Here is a 20711-nt window from a genome sequence, read left to right on the forward strand (position 1 = left end):
ACATATTAAAATTTCCTTATTAAATCATTTCCTAAGAGGCCGGGGGAGGGAGTACTGGGAATTGAAACTGAACAAATTATATGCTAGTATGAATATATCACAATGAATCCCATTGTTGTATATAATTAGAATGCACCAATAAAAACATAAATAAATAGGCCAGGCTAGGTGCAGTTGCACATGCCTGTAATCCCATTAGCTCAGGAGGCTAGGGCAGGAGAATCTCAAGATCAAAGCTAGTCTCAGCAACTTAGTGAGACCTTTTCTCAAAATAATGGAAAGGGATGGGGATGGGAAGGTGGCTCAGTGGTGAAGGACCTCTGGGTTCAGTCTCCAATAACACACACACACAAAAGGATGGAGGCAGAGAGAGAGAGAGGCAGGATGGGGGGAATGGGGAAAGATGACATATGCAAAGGCCCTGGAGCAAAATATAAATCAATAAAGCTAGTGTTAAAATCAAGGTATTGAATAGAAGGCAAGGGGATAAAAATATCATGAGATTAGGTTGAACTGAAATGACAAAATTATCATTCTCAAAAGGGTACACTGGCTGCAGGGAAGATAAAGAACCGAAGACAAGAGTAAAAAGATTAGTTAATAATAAAGGAGTTCAGATCATGCTAGCCCAGACAAGTGATGCATACAAAGAGAAACAAATGGATGTTAAAATCTGTTCACTTTGAACATTTAGTTATGAATTGGATATGGGAATGGATGATGAAAGGAAAAAGTATTTCCTACATCTAATCTTGTAACTCTCTTAAGTATTACCATTTTAAAATATCACCACTACCCTTCCAGGTATCAAAGACAAGAAATATTAAAGTTAGCCAGGAGCAGGGGCACATGCCTGTAATTCCACAGACTCAGGAGCCTGAGGAAGGAGGATCATAAGTTCAAAGACAGCCCTAGCAAGACTCTCAGCTACTTAGGGAGACCCTGTCTCAAAAATAAAAAATAAAATGAGCTGGGTATGTAGCTTAGAGGTGAAGTGTCTCTGAGTTCAACTGCTGATACTTAAAAGAAATTAAAGCTATCCTTACCTATTTTTAAGATAACACATAACTTTGTTATTCTAACCCATAAATATTTTAAAGTATTCTGCTTCAAGTAAATAAATATATCATTTTAAATGCCATTAATTGGGTTGGAGGTGGGCAGCTCAGCAATAAAGCACTCTGCTGGCGTGCACAAGGCATTCAGTTCAATCCCTATCACCTCAATAAACAAACAAACAAACAAATAAATAAATACCATTAATATTACCTTAGTGGTAAAGGTGTAGAAACTGGCTGTGATAATACTAATGCATCATGGACTGACAGCTTGAAAAAAAGAAAAATAAATTAACCAAACCAATTTTGAAATCTAAATATTTAGATCAAGGGTAAAATGGAAAATAGCTTAATACACAGACATATTTTTTTAAACATACTACAATATAAACTGATAACTGTATTTATTCAGAGGTATTATGTTATCTCTTTTTAACTAAATTGTTAATTTGAGTTTCAATTCAGTTAACTGGTTAAAAAAATTTGGAATAACTGCTTTCATATAAAAGACTTAAATTTATTTACTCAACAAACTGGCAAGCACTTTGTATTTGCTTCATGTATATTAATACTTGTTGAACTGAAATACATTCAAAATCAACAGTATCTGTCTTAATGCTACATATATGTGTTTAAAATATGTAGGGAAAAAATATTAAATAGCTTGCCTCTACAGACCACTGCTACTCAAGTGCCATATGCAAACTACTATTGCCAGAAAAAGACAATATAAATAATAAGTATAGAGTACATATGAATATGTATATATATTATAATTATACATGTATTATAATGTATATATAAAGATAATATATACATAGAGAAGCAAAATCTTTAGCAACGTGTAAGGCAATCTGATCATGCTCCACATTCGAGCACATAATACATGGAATAACATCTATGGACAGGACACACACCTGTCCATTTCTATACTGATCTCATATGACAAGTTGCATATGTCACAAGCTATATACCTACATAGGTCAGCCACTTATTGGAAAGAAAAAGAGACCAGTCTTGAGCATAGATAGATAAAAAAAGCACTATTATAGCCTGTTTCAGTTCCCATTCCAACCATGGGTCAGTTCATTTTTAACATTTATCAATCAGTCTAAAATTAGGAACATAATTGTAATTCGGGGTTTTATATTATTTTAAAGTTAGCTACATAAAGGCCATGTGTGGACCAATAATGACAATGTCATGAATCAAAAATTATAATTATTCCAATTTGCATACTCAGGATCTTAAAAAAAGCCCTAAGAAAGAATGTTCAGGAAAGCTATTAAATGATGAAAATTCAAGAACTTTAAGAATACATATTGCTTCTATACTCAAAGGGTCATGGGATCAATGACCAGAATGGCCTTTACAGAGCTCTCTCAAAATGTACTTCTTTAGATTACCTGTACAAGGATTCTCGGTCTTTGTGGTGAAGGAAAAGGGATGTTTTGCATAAAATGTGAAATGTGCCTGGAAAAGAATTTGAAATAAAGATCATAACTACTTCTTCATAGATTTTAACAAATATCAAATATCTCTATACACCATCCCAGATATGACAAGGCCATTAATTTACAATTTATGCTAAAGAAATACATTTTGGGGCCAGGCATAGTGGTGCACACCTATAAGTAATCCCAGCTACTCAGAGACTGAGGTGGGAGGATCAGAGGTTCAAGGTCAGCCTGGACAACTTAGCAAGACCTTATCTCAGAATAAAAAGTGGAGAGGTAGAGGTGTAATTCAGTGGTAGAGCACCCCTGGATTCAAAAATTTATAATGCAAATAAATTTTTTTTTCCTTTTTCTGTGTACTGGAGATTGAGCCCAGAACTCTGCACATGCTAGGCATGCATGCTAACCTGAGTTACATCCCCAGACCCAAACGAATTTCCTTAATGTAAGTAAATGTCCATTAAACTTCTGAAATGTACAATATAGTCTCTGATGCAAAGTCCATATAAATATCTCCTATTATTACCAGGAAAATATAAATTAAAAAATAGTTTTCATAGGGCTGGGGATGTAGCTCAGTGGTAGAACACTGGCCTAGCATTCAAGAAGCTCTGGATTCAATTCCCTGCACTAGGGGGTGAAAAAAGAACAGCTCCACATCTGTTTTTCTTGCTTACAAGAGATTTCCATGACAAAAAGAACCATAAATTAAAGGAAAATCATTAAGAATTCTGATGCTAAAACCTGAATTTTACATTAAAAATCAATTAACTCACCTTTACTAATTTCTACATCTGTTTAGAAATATTTTATACTTAGAACTTAAATTGGCCACTTGTATAAAGGGTGCCCTTGTGTGTGTCTTGGTTATTAGAGAATGAGTAGAAAAACACACACAACACAATTTTTGTCAGTTACTTCCTTATATGTATTCTCAGAAAGATTCATATTTGGCCATTCTTACCGCCACTCTTCAATTTTAAATCAGTCAATGACTCAGGTAAAAAAGGGAGTTAAGTAAAAAGCAAGGTGACTGTGACTCTCCTCCCCTTTCAATTTTGCTGCTAAAGTTAAATAAACAATGAAACATATTCATATAAATCCATATTTTCCATCAGACTTCAACCTAATCATTATACATACTTTTCAATAGGAAGAGGATGTGGTCCAGACACAGAAAGTTTGTAGATAAACATAAGAAACTTTCTAAAGGCTTCAAAAAAAGGCCAGTGTGAGAGTAAACAAATGCATTTGTTTGAATTGATGGATTTAGAGATCATTTTTCTCTCCACAGGAGTCAACAGGCCCAGCTGCATAAGCTGTTTCTCTGTAAGAAGTTCCCGAGAATAAGGTTCATAAAACTGGATGGCAGCTCCATATACCTAGAGTAACAGAATTGTGATAAGATTCAAATTTATTTTTTAAAATTAATCTTTTTTTCTTATGAAATAAGAAATATTTGCTGGGAGTGCATATAAAAACATCTCACTCAAAATCCTATCCCAGAGATAACCAAATTTTGATGGAAATTCCTTTAAATTTTTTCCACTGTAATTATACATTCAAGCATATACAAAAGTAGATGTTAAATTCTTACATTTTCATTTTTAACCACACAGTGAATGTTTTACTTAGCACTTACCCTAGAGAATGTACCCTAATGACCTCACTCAACTTGCATTTGTGATTTTTTTGTACTGGGCTAAAATATACTAACAAAATTTAACCCTTCAATCATTTTTATGTGTACAATTCAGTGGAATTAACCTTCACAATGTTATACAACCATTACCACTATCCATTTTCAGAACTTTTTTAGCACTCCAAAGGGAAACTCTATACCCCTTAACAGTAATTTGCCATTCCCTTACCAACTCCCTGGTAACCTCTACTCTAGTTTTTGTATCTATGAATTTTCCTATTTTAACAGTATTTTCTACAAGTGGAATCACATAGTGTTTGTCCTTTTTGTATCTGGATTATTTTACTTAGCATGTTTTCAAAGTTCTTCTATGTTGCAGTATATATCCCAATTTTACTCCTTTTTAAGGCTGAATAATACTCTATTGTGCATATATACCTCATTTTGTTTATCCAACCATCCAACTATAAACATTAGGGTTGTTTCTACATTTTGGCTATTGTGATTAATGCTGCTATGAGCACTGATGTACAAGTTTTGAGTCCCTACTTTCAGTTACTTTGGGTATATACCTAGGAATGAAACTGTTCACTTATATGATAATTCTATGTTTATTCTTTAGAGGAAATGGCAAACTGTTTTCCACAGCAGCAGAGCCAGTTTACATTCCCATTAGCACTGTTCAAGGGTTCCAATTTCTCCATATTCTCACCAATACTTACTTTCTGACGTTTTGTTTGTTTTGTGGTAGTAGGGATTGAACTCAGGGACATTCTGACACCACAGAGCTATATCCCAAGTCATTTTTATTATTTATTTTGAGACTGGGTTTCACTAAATTGCTAAGGCTGGCCTCAAACCCATAATCCTCCTGCCTCAGCCTCCAGAATAGCTGGCATTATAGGTGTGCACCACCACTCCCAGCCATTTTGAGGCAGGGTCTCACTAAGACTAGCCTCAAACCTGAATCTTCCTGCCTCAGACTTGCCAAATATCTAGAATTACAGGCTTGTGCCACCACAGCTGATTTTATGTTTTTTTTTTTTTTGTTTTTGTTTTTGTTTTGCGGTACTAGGGATCAAACCCAGGGCCTTGTGTACACAAGGCAAGCACTCTACCAACTGAGCTATCTCCCCAGCCCTGGTTTTCTGTTTTTTAACAGCCATTCTAATAAGTGTGAAATGTTATCTCGTTTTCATTTGCATTTCCCGAATAAATAGAGATGTTGAACATCTTCTGTGACTTTATTGCAATTTGTACTTCTGTGGAAAAATATCAATTTAAGTCCTTTATTCAGTTTTGTTTGTAGAAGGTCTTTATATATCCTGGGTGTAAACACTCTATCACCTGCGACTACTTAGCATTTGCCAGGCCCTGGGTTCAATCCCAGTACCATAAAACAAAACAAAACCAAACAACAATATCACATATATAATTTGCGAATTATTTTCTTCCTTTTCACTCTCTTGATAGTGTTCCTAGATGGATATTCCCTAGATAATTTTGTTGAAGTCCCATTATCCATTTTTTTCTTTTGCCCTGATTTTGTATTTGATGTCATAACAGATATCACCAACATCCAATGTCATTAAGATTTTTCTTCTATGCTGACTTCTAAGAGCTTTATACTTCTTAAGTTGAGGTCTTTGATACATTTTGAGTTTTTTTTTATTTAATTATTTATTTTTAAAAAATTTTTATAGGGGCTGGGGAGATAGCTCAGTCAGTAGAGTGCTTGCCTTGCAAGCACAAGGCCCTGGGTTCGATCCCCAGCACCCAAAAAAAAAAAAAAAAAAAAAAAAAAAAAATTTTTATAGACTGCATTTTGATTCATTGTATACAAATGTATACATCATTTTGTTTCTATGATTGTACACAATGTAGATTCACAACATTCCTGTAATCATACGTGTACATAGGGTAATAATGTCTATCTCATTCCACCATTTTTCATACCCCCAATTTCCTCTATATAATCTAAAGTTCCTCCATTCTTCTCTCACATTTTGAGTTTTGTATATCTGTATGTGTATATTTGTTCTCTTGCTCACTCTTTGATTTTTTGTGATGCTGTGGATTAAACCCAGGGTCTTGCATGTGCTAGGCAAGGGCTTTATCATTTTAGCCTTGAATTAATTTTTATATATCCTACAGGTATGTACATGTACACATACAGACACACACTCACACACATTTGTCAGTCACATCTATACTTTTGATTCCCTTTATCCCTTTTCACTTTCTTTCAATCTATGGGCCCCTACTAGATGGCTTTAATTACTTTCTTTTCTTAGATAATTTGGTCAAGAACCTATTGGCATCTTTGATTTTCAACAGTATGTACTCCATTTTTTCACCTCTATCTACTACAGTCTACCTTCTAATTCCATTAAAACAATTCTAATCAAGATCCCAAAGACTTTCAGTGCTAAATTTCTTCCTATCTCTCTATAACATAAAGTAGAGCTAACATTCCTCTGTCTTAAAACTCCTCAATCTTTTGCTATCTTTCTGGCTACTTTTTTCTATCCAACACTACAACCAATTCTATTACACTTAAGTACTGGTATTTCCCAAGGTTCTAATTTTATTTGGAAATTTTCATTCTTTCAGGGTTTTGATGTTTTTGTTTTCTGTTTTTGGTACCAGGGATTGAACCCAGGGGCACTTTACCACTAAACTAAATCCCTGGCCCATTATATTTTTTCTTGTGAGACAGTGTTTCCCAAAATTGTTGAGGCTAGCCTTGAACTTGGGATCCTCATGCCTTACCCTCCCTGGTAGCTAAGATTACAAGCATGCACTACCATGCCCAACATGAGGAATTCAACAACTGAACTAACAAAACACAAACCTTTCTCTCTAGTTGCCTGGCATCTTCCTTAACTCCAAACACCTATTTCTAAATAACTTGGCAATATCTCTACCTGAAAGTCCCATAGGCATCATAAAACATTGTGAAGAGTGAATTTGTAGGAAAAGAAGAACTCAGACTATCCCTATTTGCTGATGACATGATTCTATATTTAGAGGAGCCGAAAAATTCCACCAGAAAACTTCTAGAACTCATAAATGAATTCAGTAAAGTAGCAGGATATAAAATCAGTGCTCATAAATCTAATGCACTTTTATACATAAGTGATAAATCCTCTAAAAAGATTCACAATAGCCTCAAAAAAATTAAAATACTTGGGAATCAATATAACAAAAGACGTGAAAGACCTCTACAATGAGAACTACAGAACACTAAAGAAAGAAATTAAAGAAAACCTTAGAAGATGGAAAGATCTCCCATGTTCTTTGATAGGCAGAATTAATATTGTCAAAATGGCCACACTTCCAAAAGTGCTATACAGATTGAATGCAATTCTGGAGATCCAAGATGGTGGACTAGAGGGAGGCTGCATTCCTTGTCGCTCCATAACTCGGGTTTCAAGCAGAGGATATGTTTCTCAGTGAGGCAGTTTTTGCTGCTTATCGATTCCCTGCTGTTTACCCAATTTGTCTACTGTGATCACCTGCAGTCTGCCAGCATACCGACTACTTTTTGAGTGCAGATTGCTCACTGACTGGCGCCTATCATCCACTATTTGCCTGCCTCTTGCCTGCCCATTGCCTGCCTTTCGCCTACCCATCACCCACCACCCAAGGTCCACCTGCTGAGAGTCCACCAGTAGCCAGCAAACCAACCGCAGACAGCCAGTGGATCGCCAGCTGCCTGTTGTTGCCTGGAAGTAATAATTCAATGCAATTCCCATTAAAATTCCAAAGACATATCTCACAGAAATAGAACAAGCAATTGTGAAATCCATTTGGAAGAATAAAAGACCCAGAATAGCTAAAGCAATCCTTAGCAGGAAGAGTGAAGCAGGGGGGTATCACAATACTAGACCCTCAACCAAAATACAGAGCAATAGTAACAAAAACAGCATGGTATTGGCACCAAAACAGATAGGTAGATCAATGGTACAGAATAGAGGACACAGAGACAAACCACATATAAACAGTTTTCTCATACTAGGCAAAGGTGCCAAAAACATATAATGTAAAAATGATAGCCCCTTCAACAAATGGTGCTGACAAAACTGGGAATCCATATGCAGCGAAATGAAACTAAACCCCTGTCTCACCCTGCACAAAACTAAACTCAAAATGGATCAAGGACCTCAGAATCAGACCAGAGACCCTGCACCTTACAGAAGAAAAAGTAGGTCCAAATCTCCATCATGTCGGCTTAGGACCAGACTTCCTTAACATGACTCCCAAAGCACAAGAAATTAAAGCAGGAATCGATAATTGGGATAGATTCAAACTAAAAAGCTTTTTCTCAGCAAAGGAAACTATCAGCAATATGAAGAGAGAGCCTACAGAGTGGGAGAAAATCTCTGTCACACATACTTCAGATAGAGCACGAATCTCCAGAATCTATAAAGAACTCAAAAAACTACGCCAAGAATACAGATAACCCAATCAATAAGTGGGCTAAGGAAATGAACAGACACTTCACAGAAGATCTACAATCAACAGATATAAGAAAAAAAGCTCAACATCTCTAGTAATAAGAGAAATGCAAATCAAAAACCCTAAGATTCCATCTCACCCCAATTAGAATGGCTATAGAATACAAGCTACAACAATTGCTGGCAAGAATGTGGGGGAAAGGGTATACTCATACATTGCTGGTGGGGTTGCAAATTGGTGCAGCCGTCTGGAAAGCAGTATGGAGATTTCTCAGAAAACTTGGAATGGAACCACCATTTGACCCAGCTATCCCATTCCTCAGCCTATACCCAAAGGACTTAAAATCAGCATACTACAGAGATACAGCCACATCAATGTTCATAGCTGCTCAATTCACAATAGCCAGATTGTGGAACCAACCTAGATGTCCTTCAGTTGATGAATGGATAAAGAAACTGTGGTATATATACACAATGGAATATCAGTCATTAAAAAGAATAAAATTTTGGCATTTGCAGGTAAATGGATAAAGTTGGAGAATATCATGCTAAGTGAGATAAGCCAATTCCAAAAAACCAAAAGCCAAATGAGCTCTCTGATAAGCAGATGATGATACATAATGGAAGGTGGGAGGGAAGCAAGAATGGAGGAAGGATGGATTGTATAGAAGAAAAAGAGGTGTGGGAGGGGGTAGGGAGAAGGAAAAATAACCATCGAGACAAACATCATTACCCTATTACATGTATGATTACACAAATGGTGCGACTCTACTTCATGTACAATCAGAGAAACAACAGTTGTACCCTATTTATGTACAATGAATCAAAATAAATAAATAAAAAAGAGTGAATTTGTTACATACACACTTTTTTCCCAATCTCACTCAGTGACAACATATTACCTAGTCTCAAATTACCCAGTCTCTAAGCCAGAAACTTTCAATTCCACTTTGACTCACCACATCTCAAAGCAACGACTACAGTTAACACTAATTGGTCTCATTGAGAAAAGGGAATATTTGTGGATAACACAGTGGCCATAGATCTGTTGAGTTAATAAGTTGATCCATCAAAAGCTCCCCATTACAGGTGATATATCACAGTCCATGTAAATGGCATGATGTTCTCAATTCCTACTCAGCAATACAGACCTAAACACAATACCAGGCATATATACCATTTCATTATTTTGTGCCTTTGTTCATATTGTTATGCTTTGGTGCTTCCTCCTAATCTATTTTTCAAAATACTGCTAAGGTATTTTGTGAATATTTAGTAAAGCATTTCTATCATCATACCCATCCCCTCCTCCAAACTAATCAGTCCTTCTCTCTATACTTCATAAATCTTACTATTAGTAATTAAACATGTAATCACACCAGGCACAGTGACACACACCTGTAATCCCAGTGACTCAGGAGGTTGAGAGAGGAGGATCACAGAGTTCAGTCAACCTGAGCAACTTATACTTTCTTTCTAAATAAGGTTTATGGAAAAAAAAGGGGGGGGGGGGGGATGTGGATCAGAGGTTAAAAGGGCCCATGAACACATTGCCTCATCCTGGGCCCAGAGCAATGGATTTGACCATCTAGGGGCTGAACCTCTGAAACCATGAGCCCCAAATAAATATTCTCTGCTCTAAATTCTTGTCAGCTATTTCAGTCACAGCAACACAAAACTGAGGGTTTTCCTATGTTGCTGAAACTGACGTCAAAATTTTGATCCTCCTGCTCCAGTCTCCTGAGTTACAGGGATTAAGGGCATGTGCCACCTTGCCCAGCCAGGTAACTCTTAAGCATTTAAAGATTTTGAAATTTTCAGGTTTTTTTTTTTTTAACAACTTTCAGTGAGAAACTGTAAATGATCATTAAGCTAACAAGTTCATTTAGTTGCAGGTAATGCAGTTGACACAGTAATGATCTTCACTGAGTACTATGTTCTAGACATTATGCAAGATACTTTAACACAGAGGTCATAAACTTACAGCATGAGACCACATACATATTCAGTTTGAGCCACATGAGTCATTAATGGTGAGATGTTTTTTCAATAAAAATTGCTTCTTTATCAAACTTTCTAAGGAAGTTTTTTTTTTCAATTTCCACTGTTACCTGCTTTTTACAAGAATTTTTGGCTTCTCTCTGACCCTATTGTTTTTCTTTCCCCAGTACTGTGGATTGAACCCAGTGGTTCTCTACCACTGGGCAATATTCCCAGCCACCTCCCCCCAACTTTTTTCACCTGGAGACAGAGGTCTTCCTGAGTTGCTGAGGTTGGCCTCAAACTTAATATCCTCCTGCCTCAGTCTCCTGAGTCACTGGAATCACAGGCAAGCACTCCCTTTACTTTAATCTATTATTTATGTCAATATTACTGTTTTATATAATACATATTTTATTTAAAACAATCTCCTTTGTCTTTGGTGTACTAGTTTTATATATAGGTTTTTTTATATATTATATATTTTAAATATCATTTTATATACAATTTTACTATTATATGAAGAGGTGAGTTTACTTATTTATTAATTTTTCTGCTAAAAATTCAAAGCACACCTTTAAAGACAACTTCATCAACTTTGGAAGACTCAACCAATGGTACTTAGAATGTTGCGTTTTTCTAGTTTCTCATTTTTGGAACTCATTAAATACTTATTGAACCTTCTGATTCTCTCTGCCACATATTTAAATTCCTTTATATGTTTTACCATTTTAGTGTAGCACATTTAATAATAGCATATTTCACATCACTAGTTATTCTTTTAGTTATGTCTTATCTGTTGTTTAATCTATTCACTAACTTTTACTTTTAAGGACAATTTTTTTCTTTTTGCAGTATAGCAGATTGAACCCAGGGACACTTTACCACTGAGCTATGACCCCAACCCTTTTTATTTTTTATTTTGAGTAGTTTCTCTGAAAAGCCTCAGAAACTCCAGGGGTACCATGGACATTATACAAGGGTACTCACGTTGGACATTATAGATAAATTTAAATGTTTTTTTGTCCAATAATGCTAACATCCAAAGAAAGTTTACATCATATTAACCACTTTACAGAATTAGAAATAAGGACAAAATAGATTTCATCAACAAGACAAAAATATACCTTTTCTGCTGAAGAACCTGTCAGGACAAATGTTGAAAAAACTGGAAGTGGATATTTGGTTTGAGGATCCCAACATTCAATTGTGGCTCCCATAGGAAGGCAGAAGAGAGGTACAGATTCTGAGAGTGGAAAAGACTCATAGTCATCCTCTGGATACCTAAAAATCAAACCTTTTGGGGAAAGGAGATAATGATAAATTTTCTTTGAGAGTTACTTTTCCATAAATGATACATGATATGTATTAACAGGAATTTTAATACCAAATTTCATGAAAATATTTGTGAAATTTCAAAATCAATTATTTTTGGGGGGAATTGAGTACTGGGGATTGAAACCAGGAGCACTGAACCACTAAACCACATCCCCAGCCCTTTTTTATTTTAAGACAGGGTATCACTAAGTTGTTTTGGCCTCACTAATTTGCTGAGGCTGGGCTTAAACTTAAATCCTTCTACTTAGCCTCCCAAGCCACTGGGATTACAGGCATACGCCACCACACCCAGCTCAAAATCAATTTTTCTCCTGCTATAACAGAAATTAAACTAACAAATTTACCCTTTAAATTTTACCCATGGAAGTAAAGTATAACATGGAAATATATTAAATATACTACTCAAGACTCTATTCAATCAACTTAATCACAATCATAAATGTATTTTTTTTCTATATATGCCAACACCTTGTAAAGAATGGTAAGAAAGATAAAGGGAAATTCACTATTTCAGTTAGTCTTCAGGAAAAAAATTCAGGGAAGGTACAAGTGTTATGAAATAATGTCAAGGCAACAGAAATTATCACAGCTCCTACACTCATGTTGAGGGAGAAGCAGTGCAAAAGGCATGCAACATGAAAAGTAAACAAAACAGAAACCCCTGAGACTGAGTACAGAGTGTGTAAAACCCAGAAAGCAGGAGCAGGAACACCGAGAGAACCAAATCAAGTAGTTACATGGCATCATTAATTACCCTCTAATTTAATGACTTCTAAGTTAAAAACTTGAAAATCACTAGCAGAATTTTGAGTTCATATTCAGTCCCAAAACTCTCTATTCTAAAATAAGTGTCTCATATCAAATATCTAAATACTCTCATAGTTTTGTTTTGTTTTGTTTTGTTTTGTTTTGTTTTGTTTTGTTTTGTTTTTTGGTACCAGGGATTGAACCCAGGCACTTTATCATTGAGCTACACCCTCAGTCCTTTTCATTTTATTTTTTTACTTTGAAACAGGGTCTCACTAAGTTGCTTAGGGCCTTGCTAAATTGCTGAAGCTAGCCTCAACCTTGCAATCCTCCTGCCTCAGTCTCCTGAGTCGCTAGGATTACAGGCATGTGCCACCACACCCAACTAGTTTGTTTGTTTGTTTGTTTTTGTTTTTAAGTGATACCCTCTCCCCATCAAAAAAGAGAATACATTTTAGGGAATCATGTACAATTGACACGTTACAGCAATCATTAGCAGTATCATATTTTAAGATCACAGTAAATTTTATAGTTGTTGCCTTTATTTTTATAGTATCAATTAAACTGTTTGATTCATTAGTATGAATGTTTATGAGGACAATCAAGTTTTCAATATGGATTTGCCTGATGCCCCTGAAGTAGACTTCATTTCAAAAACTGTGCATGGTCAAAAAGTAATTGGCACTGCTTCTTTTCACAAAGAAGTATTCCAGTATTTCTTCTATTTACAACTGGAGCATACCTGTATTTTCAGTTTTTATCCCACCATACCAGTGGGATGAAGAGGTCACACTTAAATCTTTACAGCCCTTGACACTTTACTGTGCAGTAAGAATGTGGCGATAGATTTCTCAAAAACTTCATGGCAGAAAAGTTTCTCAGGCCCTCCTCTCCTCCATATAGCTGATTCTTTGCAACAAGAAAGGAAGCAAGTCCACTTTTCATGGCAAGTAACATGTGGTTTCAAATAAGACACACAAAGATAAGAGAAGGAAATATAAGAAGTAAAGATGCAAGTTTGACACCTTCCTGATTGCCAAAATACAAAAGGTCAGAGAGTAAGCAGTTTCCCATTAAATTGTTAACTCTATTAGTATAGACTGAAAGCTTCAATATTTATTTCACATAATGCTTGCATTGGGGGAAAAAAAGTTTACACTTAATTAGCAGCATATTTTTGTGTGGGAAGGGAGCATTATCTTGTGGTACATAATGCATTTAAGAAATTTTACATGCTAAAATTATAGGGAATTCAATTTTATGAATAGATCAATTCCACAAACTACATAAGGGGACATACTTTGTCTCTTCTAGACAAATGTTAATGTGCACCTGTAACTATAATAATAGAGACAAATCTTTAATTCACTTACCGGCTTTATATGCTATTGCATTTGAAGCAGGCACGGACTTCTTGTAACATAGAAATACACTGGAACCCCACTGCAAAATATGAATAAGTTTTACAAAAGACAAAAAAAGTGAACAGAAACTGATTTTCTTGAATCTAAAGATTCAAAATCTAAAAATTTTGATTAGTCAGGAGAGACAATTTAAAACCTACATTTATAGGGAAGGGGATACGGTTCAGTGGTAGAGTACATGCTAAGCATGTGTGAGGTCTTGGATCCAATACTCAGTGCCAATAAACAATTGTTTTTAAAAAATGTGTTTACAGAACAGACTAATTAGTGTAAAACACAGCAAAGCACTACAGAGAAAACTAAAAGAAAAGAAGTAAAAAAACAGTGCAATTATAAAAAGTTTAGAATTCTCCAGTGATCCAGAGACTGTCTCCACTTGAAAGAGACAGCATGAAGTGAACTAGGCAGTAAAACCCAAGCTAGGGAAGACCTGGGTCACTGGATGCTATAAGGACATCACTTTCAGAGACCACCCCATCTTCACTAATAGTCAGATGCACATCAATTCTGCCCATATAACATTAGCAAATATTGATCTGACCTGAAGTTTTTTTTCAAAATAAATCTGTCCTGAACAAAATTGACCAAACTATACTGTGTGTACATATGAATATATAAAAATAAATCCCATAATATATATAATTATAATGCACCAATAAAAAAATTAAAAACACACAAAAAATATTTTTTAAAAAATTCTGACGTAACAGTAAATTTCAGTATCATAAAACTATAAATCAAATGTATATGTAGCCAGGATCAAAGGCACACACCTAAAGTCCCAGCAACTTGGGAGCCTGAGGCAGGAGGATCACAAGTTCAAGACCAGACTTTGTAACTTCGCATGACCCTCTCTCAAAATAAAAATAGAAAAAGGGCTGGAGGTATAGCTCAGTGGCAGAGCATCCCTGGGATAAATCCCCAGTACCACCAAAAAAGAAAAAAAAAATGAAAGAAATGAGAAAGAAAAGAAAATGTGTATCTAATTTTTTTTCTTCACTCAAGTTCTTTTTAAAAAACAAATATATTGCAGGGCATAGTGACACTTGCCTGTAACCCCAGTAAATCAAGAAGCTGAGGCAAGAGGATTGCAAGTTTGAGGTCAGCCTTAGCAACTTAGAAAGATCCTGTCTCAAAATAATAAAAAGGGCTAGGAAGGTAGCTCAGTGGTAAAGTGCCCCAGGGTTAAATGCTCAGTTCTAAATAAGTAAGTAAGTAAGTAAATAAACCAGGTGTATGTGTGGCACACACCTATAATTCCAGCAACTCAGGTGGCAGAGACAGGAGGACTGCAAGCAATCTAGTGAGACCCTGTCTCCAAATTTATGAAATGGGGATATTGCTCAGTGGTAGAGCATAGGTAGGTAGGTAGATAGACAGACAGACCCACCCACAATATTTAAATAAATAATGTAAAGAGAGGTCTCACCCACTCTTTGTAATTTGTCCATGAAGACACCACTGAAACCCAAAAGTTAATAAAATCTCCATGCTGATGTAACAGACAATATTAGGATTTACCCCAAAATAATCATAAGTTAAAAGTCCTGACTTAAAGTATGCTTTTTCTGGATTTTCATTCTGAATTTATTCTAAATTATCTAATAAAATTTTATGATTATGAATCATAAAAATTAGAGCTGAAAATAATAAAAACAAGAATCATAAAAATGAGAATAAACTATATACACCTAATAGTAAGAAGTTCAAAAAGTATTCCTTTGGGTTTGTTTTCAAATGAAACTTTGAAAACGAAATGACTACTCTTACCATTCCACAATTTAAGTTTTTGTCAACTTTGCAGAAGGTATGAGGAGGGGTTTCTCCTTTGCTGGTTACAATGACACAGATATCAGTAACTGCCAAGGAATTCTGGGGTCGAATTAGAGGAGCCCTTCGATAAGTGATAAAGATTCTTTGTGAAGTAGTTGAACTATTGTTGACATTGGCACAGCGACCATAGGGCGTGGCTTGGATCACTTCACATCCTGGAATAAGTCTTTCTTTCCCTTCATATAAAACTCTGCAGGGAGACAAAGAGATTTCAGGTTAATGCTGGTTTTCTTTCTTTGAAACAAAAATTTTATCTCTCCTATTGCAAAATAAAACTAAAATTATTGCTTTAGGAACTATAAATCTCTGAATTATTTTTCAAAAGCTAGCATTTAATTTAAGGATGTATAAATAGGATAAATAGGATTGAACAACTTAACTTTTATTACAAGATCCATGAAAAAAAAAAGGGATAATACCACAAACATTCAAGATTAATTCCTAGAAATTTCATCAAATGTTCAAAAGCTTTCACAAAAATTTCCTTCTAAATTCCTGTCAAATTTTTACCTTTAAACACTTTGACTAAAAAAAATAAATAAATAAAAAATAAAGATTCTCTGACTGAAAACATTATTTAAAGAAATTAAAGAAGACTTAAAAAGCCCATGCTCATGGATAAAAAGACAATACTGGTAACACAAATGAATTTTCCAAATAGATTACAAATTTGATGTGATTCCTATCTAAAGTTCCAGCTGCTTTAGCTACTGTTTTTTTACTGTTTTTTCTTGTAGAAAGTGACAGCCTGATTATAAAGTTCCTATAGAAAATGGGAGTCCTGGTATAGCGCAAGCAATCTGGAAAAAAAAAAAAAAAAGTTAGAGGACTCATACTTCCCTGCTTCAAAACTCACTATGGATTTAGAGTAATCAGAACAAGGTGCACTGGCATTAACTATAGAAGGACAGGGACTGGGGTTGTGGCTCAGTGGTAGAGTGCTTGCCTAGCATGTGTGGGGTGCTGGGTTCAATCCTTAGCACCACATAAAAATAAAGGTATTGTGTCCAACTACAACTAAAAAAAAAAAAGAACAGACAGGAGCTGAGGCTGGGGCTCAGTAGAGGGTTTGCCTAGAAAATGTGAGGCACTGGGTTCCATTTTCAGCACCATATAAAAATAAAAAATAAAGATATTGTGTCCATCTATAACTAAAATAAATTTTTTAAAAAGACAGAAAAGTCAATACAACCCAATGAAGAGCCCAAAATTAAGAACTTATATTTACAGTCCATTCATTTCAAAAAGATTGCCAAGACAATTTAATGGAGAAAGAACAGACTTTTCAACAAACAGTTCTGGAACAACAAGATATCTATATGTAGCAGAATGAAGTTGACACTCCCTTCCTTAAACTACTACACACCAAAAAAAGCTCAAAATGGGTCAAATAATTACTTTTTTTCTTATAGGGGGTCTCACTACATTGTTCAAGTTAGCTGCAAACTTGGGATCCCTGTACTTCAACCTCACAAGTAGATGGAATTACAGGCATGTGCCACTATGCCCAGCAGCATCAAATACTTAAATACAAGAACTAAAATTTTAAAAATCTTAGGAAATAAATAGGATTAAGGTTTAGTCAACCCTGTAAAACCTTTGTAACAAAGCCTTCTTAAATATAACATCAAAAGTACAAGCGATAAGGAGGAATAAACTGAACCTCATCAAAATTAAAAATGTTCACTGCACATGGTGGCAATGCTGTAATTACAGTTACTTTGGAGGCTGAGAAAGCAAATCAAAAGTTCCAGGACAGCCTTGGCAATTTAGTGAGACCCTGTCTCAAAATAAAAATTTTCAAAGGTCTGGGTATGTAAGTGGTAGCAGACACATAGGTTCAATTCCCAGTTTCACAAAAACAAAAACCAAAAATGAAAAATGTCCATTCTAAAATGGATACCACCAAGAAAGTGAAAAGACAATCCAAATAAGGTGAGAAAATATTTGCAAATCATATATCTAATTAGGGAATTCTTTCCGAATATATAAAGAACTTACATAACTCAATATAAAAACAACACATTTTAAAATAGGCACATGTTTTAGGAAGACATATGGGAACTATATTATCCTTGCAACTATGTAAAATTAAAATTATTTTGAAATAAAATGTTTTTTAAAAGGTGGGCAAACAAGTTGTACCCCATTTGTTTACAATAAAAAGAAGAGTTATTGGATATTTCTAGCTATGTTAAAAATAAAATATGGTTTCAAACTGAAAAATAAATAAATAAATAAATAAATAAATAAATAAATAAATAAATAAAATAAAAAGAAGAAGGAGAAGAAGATATGCAAGCCAGGCATAATGGCACATACCTGTAATCCCAGTGATTTGGGAGGCTGAGGCAAGAGGATCGAAAGTTCAAGGTTGCCCTCAATAATTTAGCAAGGCCCTAAGCAACTTAAATTTTAAGTTGCTCAGTGGTAAAGCACCTTGGGTTCAATCCTCAGTTCCACACAAAACAAAACAAAGAAGATGTGCAAACAGCCAAAAGCACTTGAAAGACACCCAACATGTTAGCCAGAAAGTACAAATCAAAACCACAATGAGATACAACTTCACATCAGATGGTTTGGATATAATTAAAATGACAGTCAGGCATGATGGTGTATAACAGTAATACTGGCAGCTCAGAAAGCTGAGGCAGGAAGATCACAAGTTCCGGGCCAGCCTCAACAATTTAGCAAGTCTCTAAGCAACTTGGTGAGACCCTGTCTCAATTTAAAAAAATAAAAAGGGCTGGAGATGTGGCTCAATGATAAAGTACCTCTGGGTTCAACCCGTGGTATCAAAAAATAATTTAAAAATAGAAAAGGCTGGGGATGTAGCTCAGGGGTAAAACACCCTGGGTTCAGTCCTCAGTGGTAAAAAAAGAAACAGGTAAACATAACTACATACCAAATTGTTAATGTGCTCACCTAAAAACTATGTCATATAATTTTTTAACACAGTAAATGCTTACTTGGGAACAGTGTCTAGGAAGGGGTCTTGGTAAACAGGCCTACTATTGGCAGTAATATTGTTGTAACTTTGAAATTACATGATGTATAATAGATAAAGCAGTAAGTAACATTCATGTTACTGGGAACCAAGATGTTCAGTTTAAGAGAAACAAGGTGCAATTCAAAATAAGTTACGAAAAGTTTTTCAATGTTAAATTTAAACTTAAAATATTAATACAAACTCATTGTTTTAAATATATACACATATTTATAAAATATTTCCTAGGTTTATCTACCAAAAAGGACCAGAAAAGCAATGAAGATACATAAATCCAGATTTTGCTCTGCCCTGTGGTCAGCCTGAAAGGGTTTCACTGGCCAAATCTGGGAGAGTTTGAACAAAGAGTTCAGAATGTAACTGATTTTTATCATGTAAATAAAAATCCACAAGTACTCAATTATACTCCAAACCACAAAATTAAGAGAAAATAGGAAGGCTCTTCAATATAAAAAAACACCAGTTAAAAAAATATTTTTTTTCATACTGGAATTGAACCAGGGTGCTTAACTACTGAGCCACATCCTCAGCCCTTTTTTTTTTTTTTTTTTTTTTTTTTAATTGAGTGAGATAGGGTCTCACTAAGTTGCTTAGGACTTCACTAAATTGCTAAGACTGGCTTTGAACTGTGATCCTCCTGCCCCAGCCTCCCAAGCCACTGGGATTACGCCTGTGCACCATGGTGCCTGGCAGAGGCAATCAATAAGGTATTCATACTTTTTCGAAACTCCTTTCCCCTTCTTGAGGAAAAAATGCTCCCATTAAAAACCAATCCAGTCACCTTTTTTTGTTGCTGTGTTACTGTTATTGATCTGAAGAAGAAACAGATGTAAACTGGGAGGGCAATATTAAATAGTTAGATGGATACTGCATAAAAATCAACTTAAGATCAATTTATAAAAAGAAAAATCATCCTTGGATTTGGAAATATGAACAAAATAAGGACCTCACAACAATTTCACCAGAGCTCTACTCCAGTGAAGAGGATGATAAGCCTAACAAGTGGTGGTCAAATACTGTGGCTTGCTACCTACTAGTATCTGCACTAGACCAACATCTTGGCACACACCTATAATCCCAGGGACTCAGGAAGCCGAGGCAGAAGGATAGCAAGTTCAAGGTCAGCCTGGGCAAATTATCAAGACCTTGTCTCAAAAATAAATAAATAAAAAGACCTGGAGATGTGGCTCAGTGGTAGAGAGCAAATGTTGGGTTCAATTCCCAGTACCAAAACAAAAATGAAAAAGAGGCTGAGAACTTAGCACAGTGGCAGAACACCCATGGATTTGATCCCTAGTACAAGGGTCAGGGTCGGGGGCACTTCTAGCAATCAATCCTTTAAAAGGAAAATTAGTGGTTCAGAGAAATTTGAATATGTGATGATATTAAGGAATTAATCATTTTAAGTTGTGGTATTATGGTTATTATTAAAAGAGACTTAAAAAAAAATCAATAAAACATCCCTAATAGAACAAAGGGAGAAATGGCACAATCATCTCAATTGACAAAGAAAGGTTTTGACAAAATTCAACAGACCTTCACAATAAAAATCTCTAAAAAACTTTCTTAACATGATAAATGGCACTTATGAAGTAATATCACTAATATCATGGTAAACAACTAAAATCTTTCCACCTAAGATGAATGAGATAATATGCCTACTTTCACGACTGCAGTTGAACACTGTACTAGAAATTCTAGTCATAATAGACAAGTATCCAAACTGGAAAAAAAAAAAAAAAAAAAAAGTAAGACTATTTGTGTT

The 20711-nt window shown here is 35.2% G+C and overlaps 1 protein-coding gene across 4 annotated transcripts in view; it reads right to left on the reverse strand.

Annotated features, from left to right (window-relative positions):
- Nucleotides 1-20711, reverse strand: part of Dennd4c (DENN domain containing 4C) — a 130586-nt gene that overhangs the window by 88108 nt on the left and 21767 nt on the right. For 3 of the 4 annotated variants that reach the window (XM_047524120.1, XM_047524123.1, XM_047524121.1), the window contains 6 exons: nucleotides 15877-16129; nucleotides 14056-14125; nucleotides 11725-11894; nucleotides 3659-3897; nucleotides 2465-2531; nucleotides 1270-1328 (listed from right to left, as the gene is read on the reverse strand). In XM_047524120.1, the coding sequence (XP_047380076.1) occupies nucleotides 1270-1328; nucleotides 2465-2531; nucleotides 3659-3897; nucleotides 11725-11894; nucleotides 14056-14125; nucleotides 15877-16129 (858 nt within the window). Of the gene's footprint in view, nucleotides 1-1269; nucleotides 1329-2464; nucleotides 2532-3658; nucleotides 3898-11724; nucleotides 11895-13424; nucleotides 13560-14055; nucleotides 14126-15876; nucleotides 16130-20711 lie in introns of those variants that run through there. The other variant, XM_047524124.1, reaches the window with a different exon arrangement.

This window comes from Sciurus carolinensis, chromosome 14 (assembly GCF_902686445.1).
Source record: "Sciurus carolinensis chromosome 14, mSciCar1.2, whole genome shotgun sequence".
NCBI classification, from domain to species: Eukaryota; Metazoa; Chordata; class Mammalia; order Rodentia; family Sciuridae; genus Sciurus; species Sciurus carolinensis.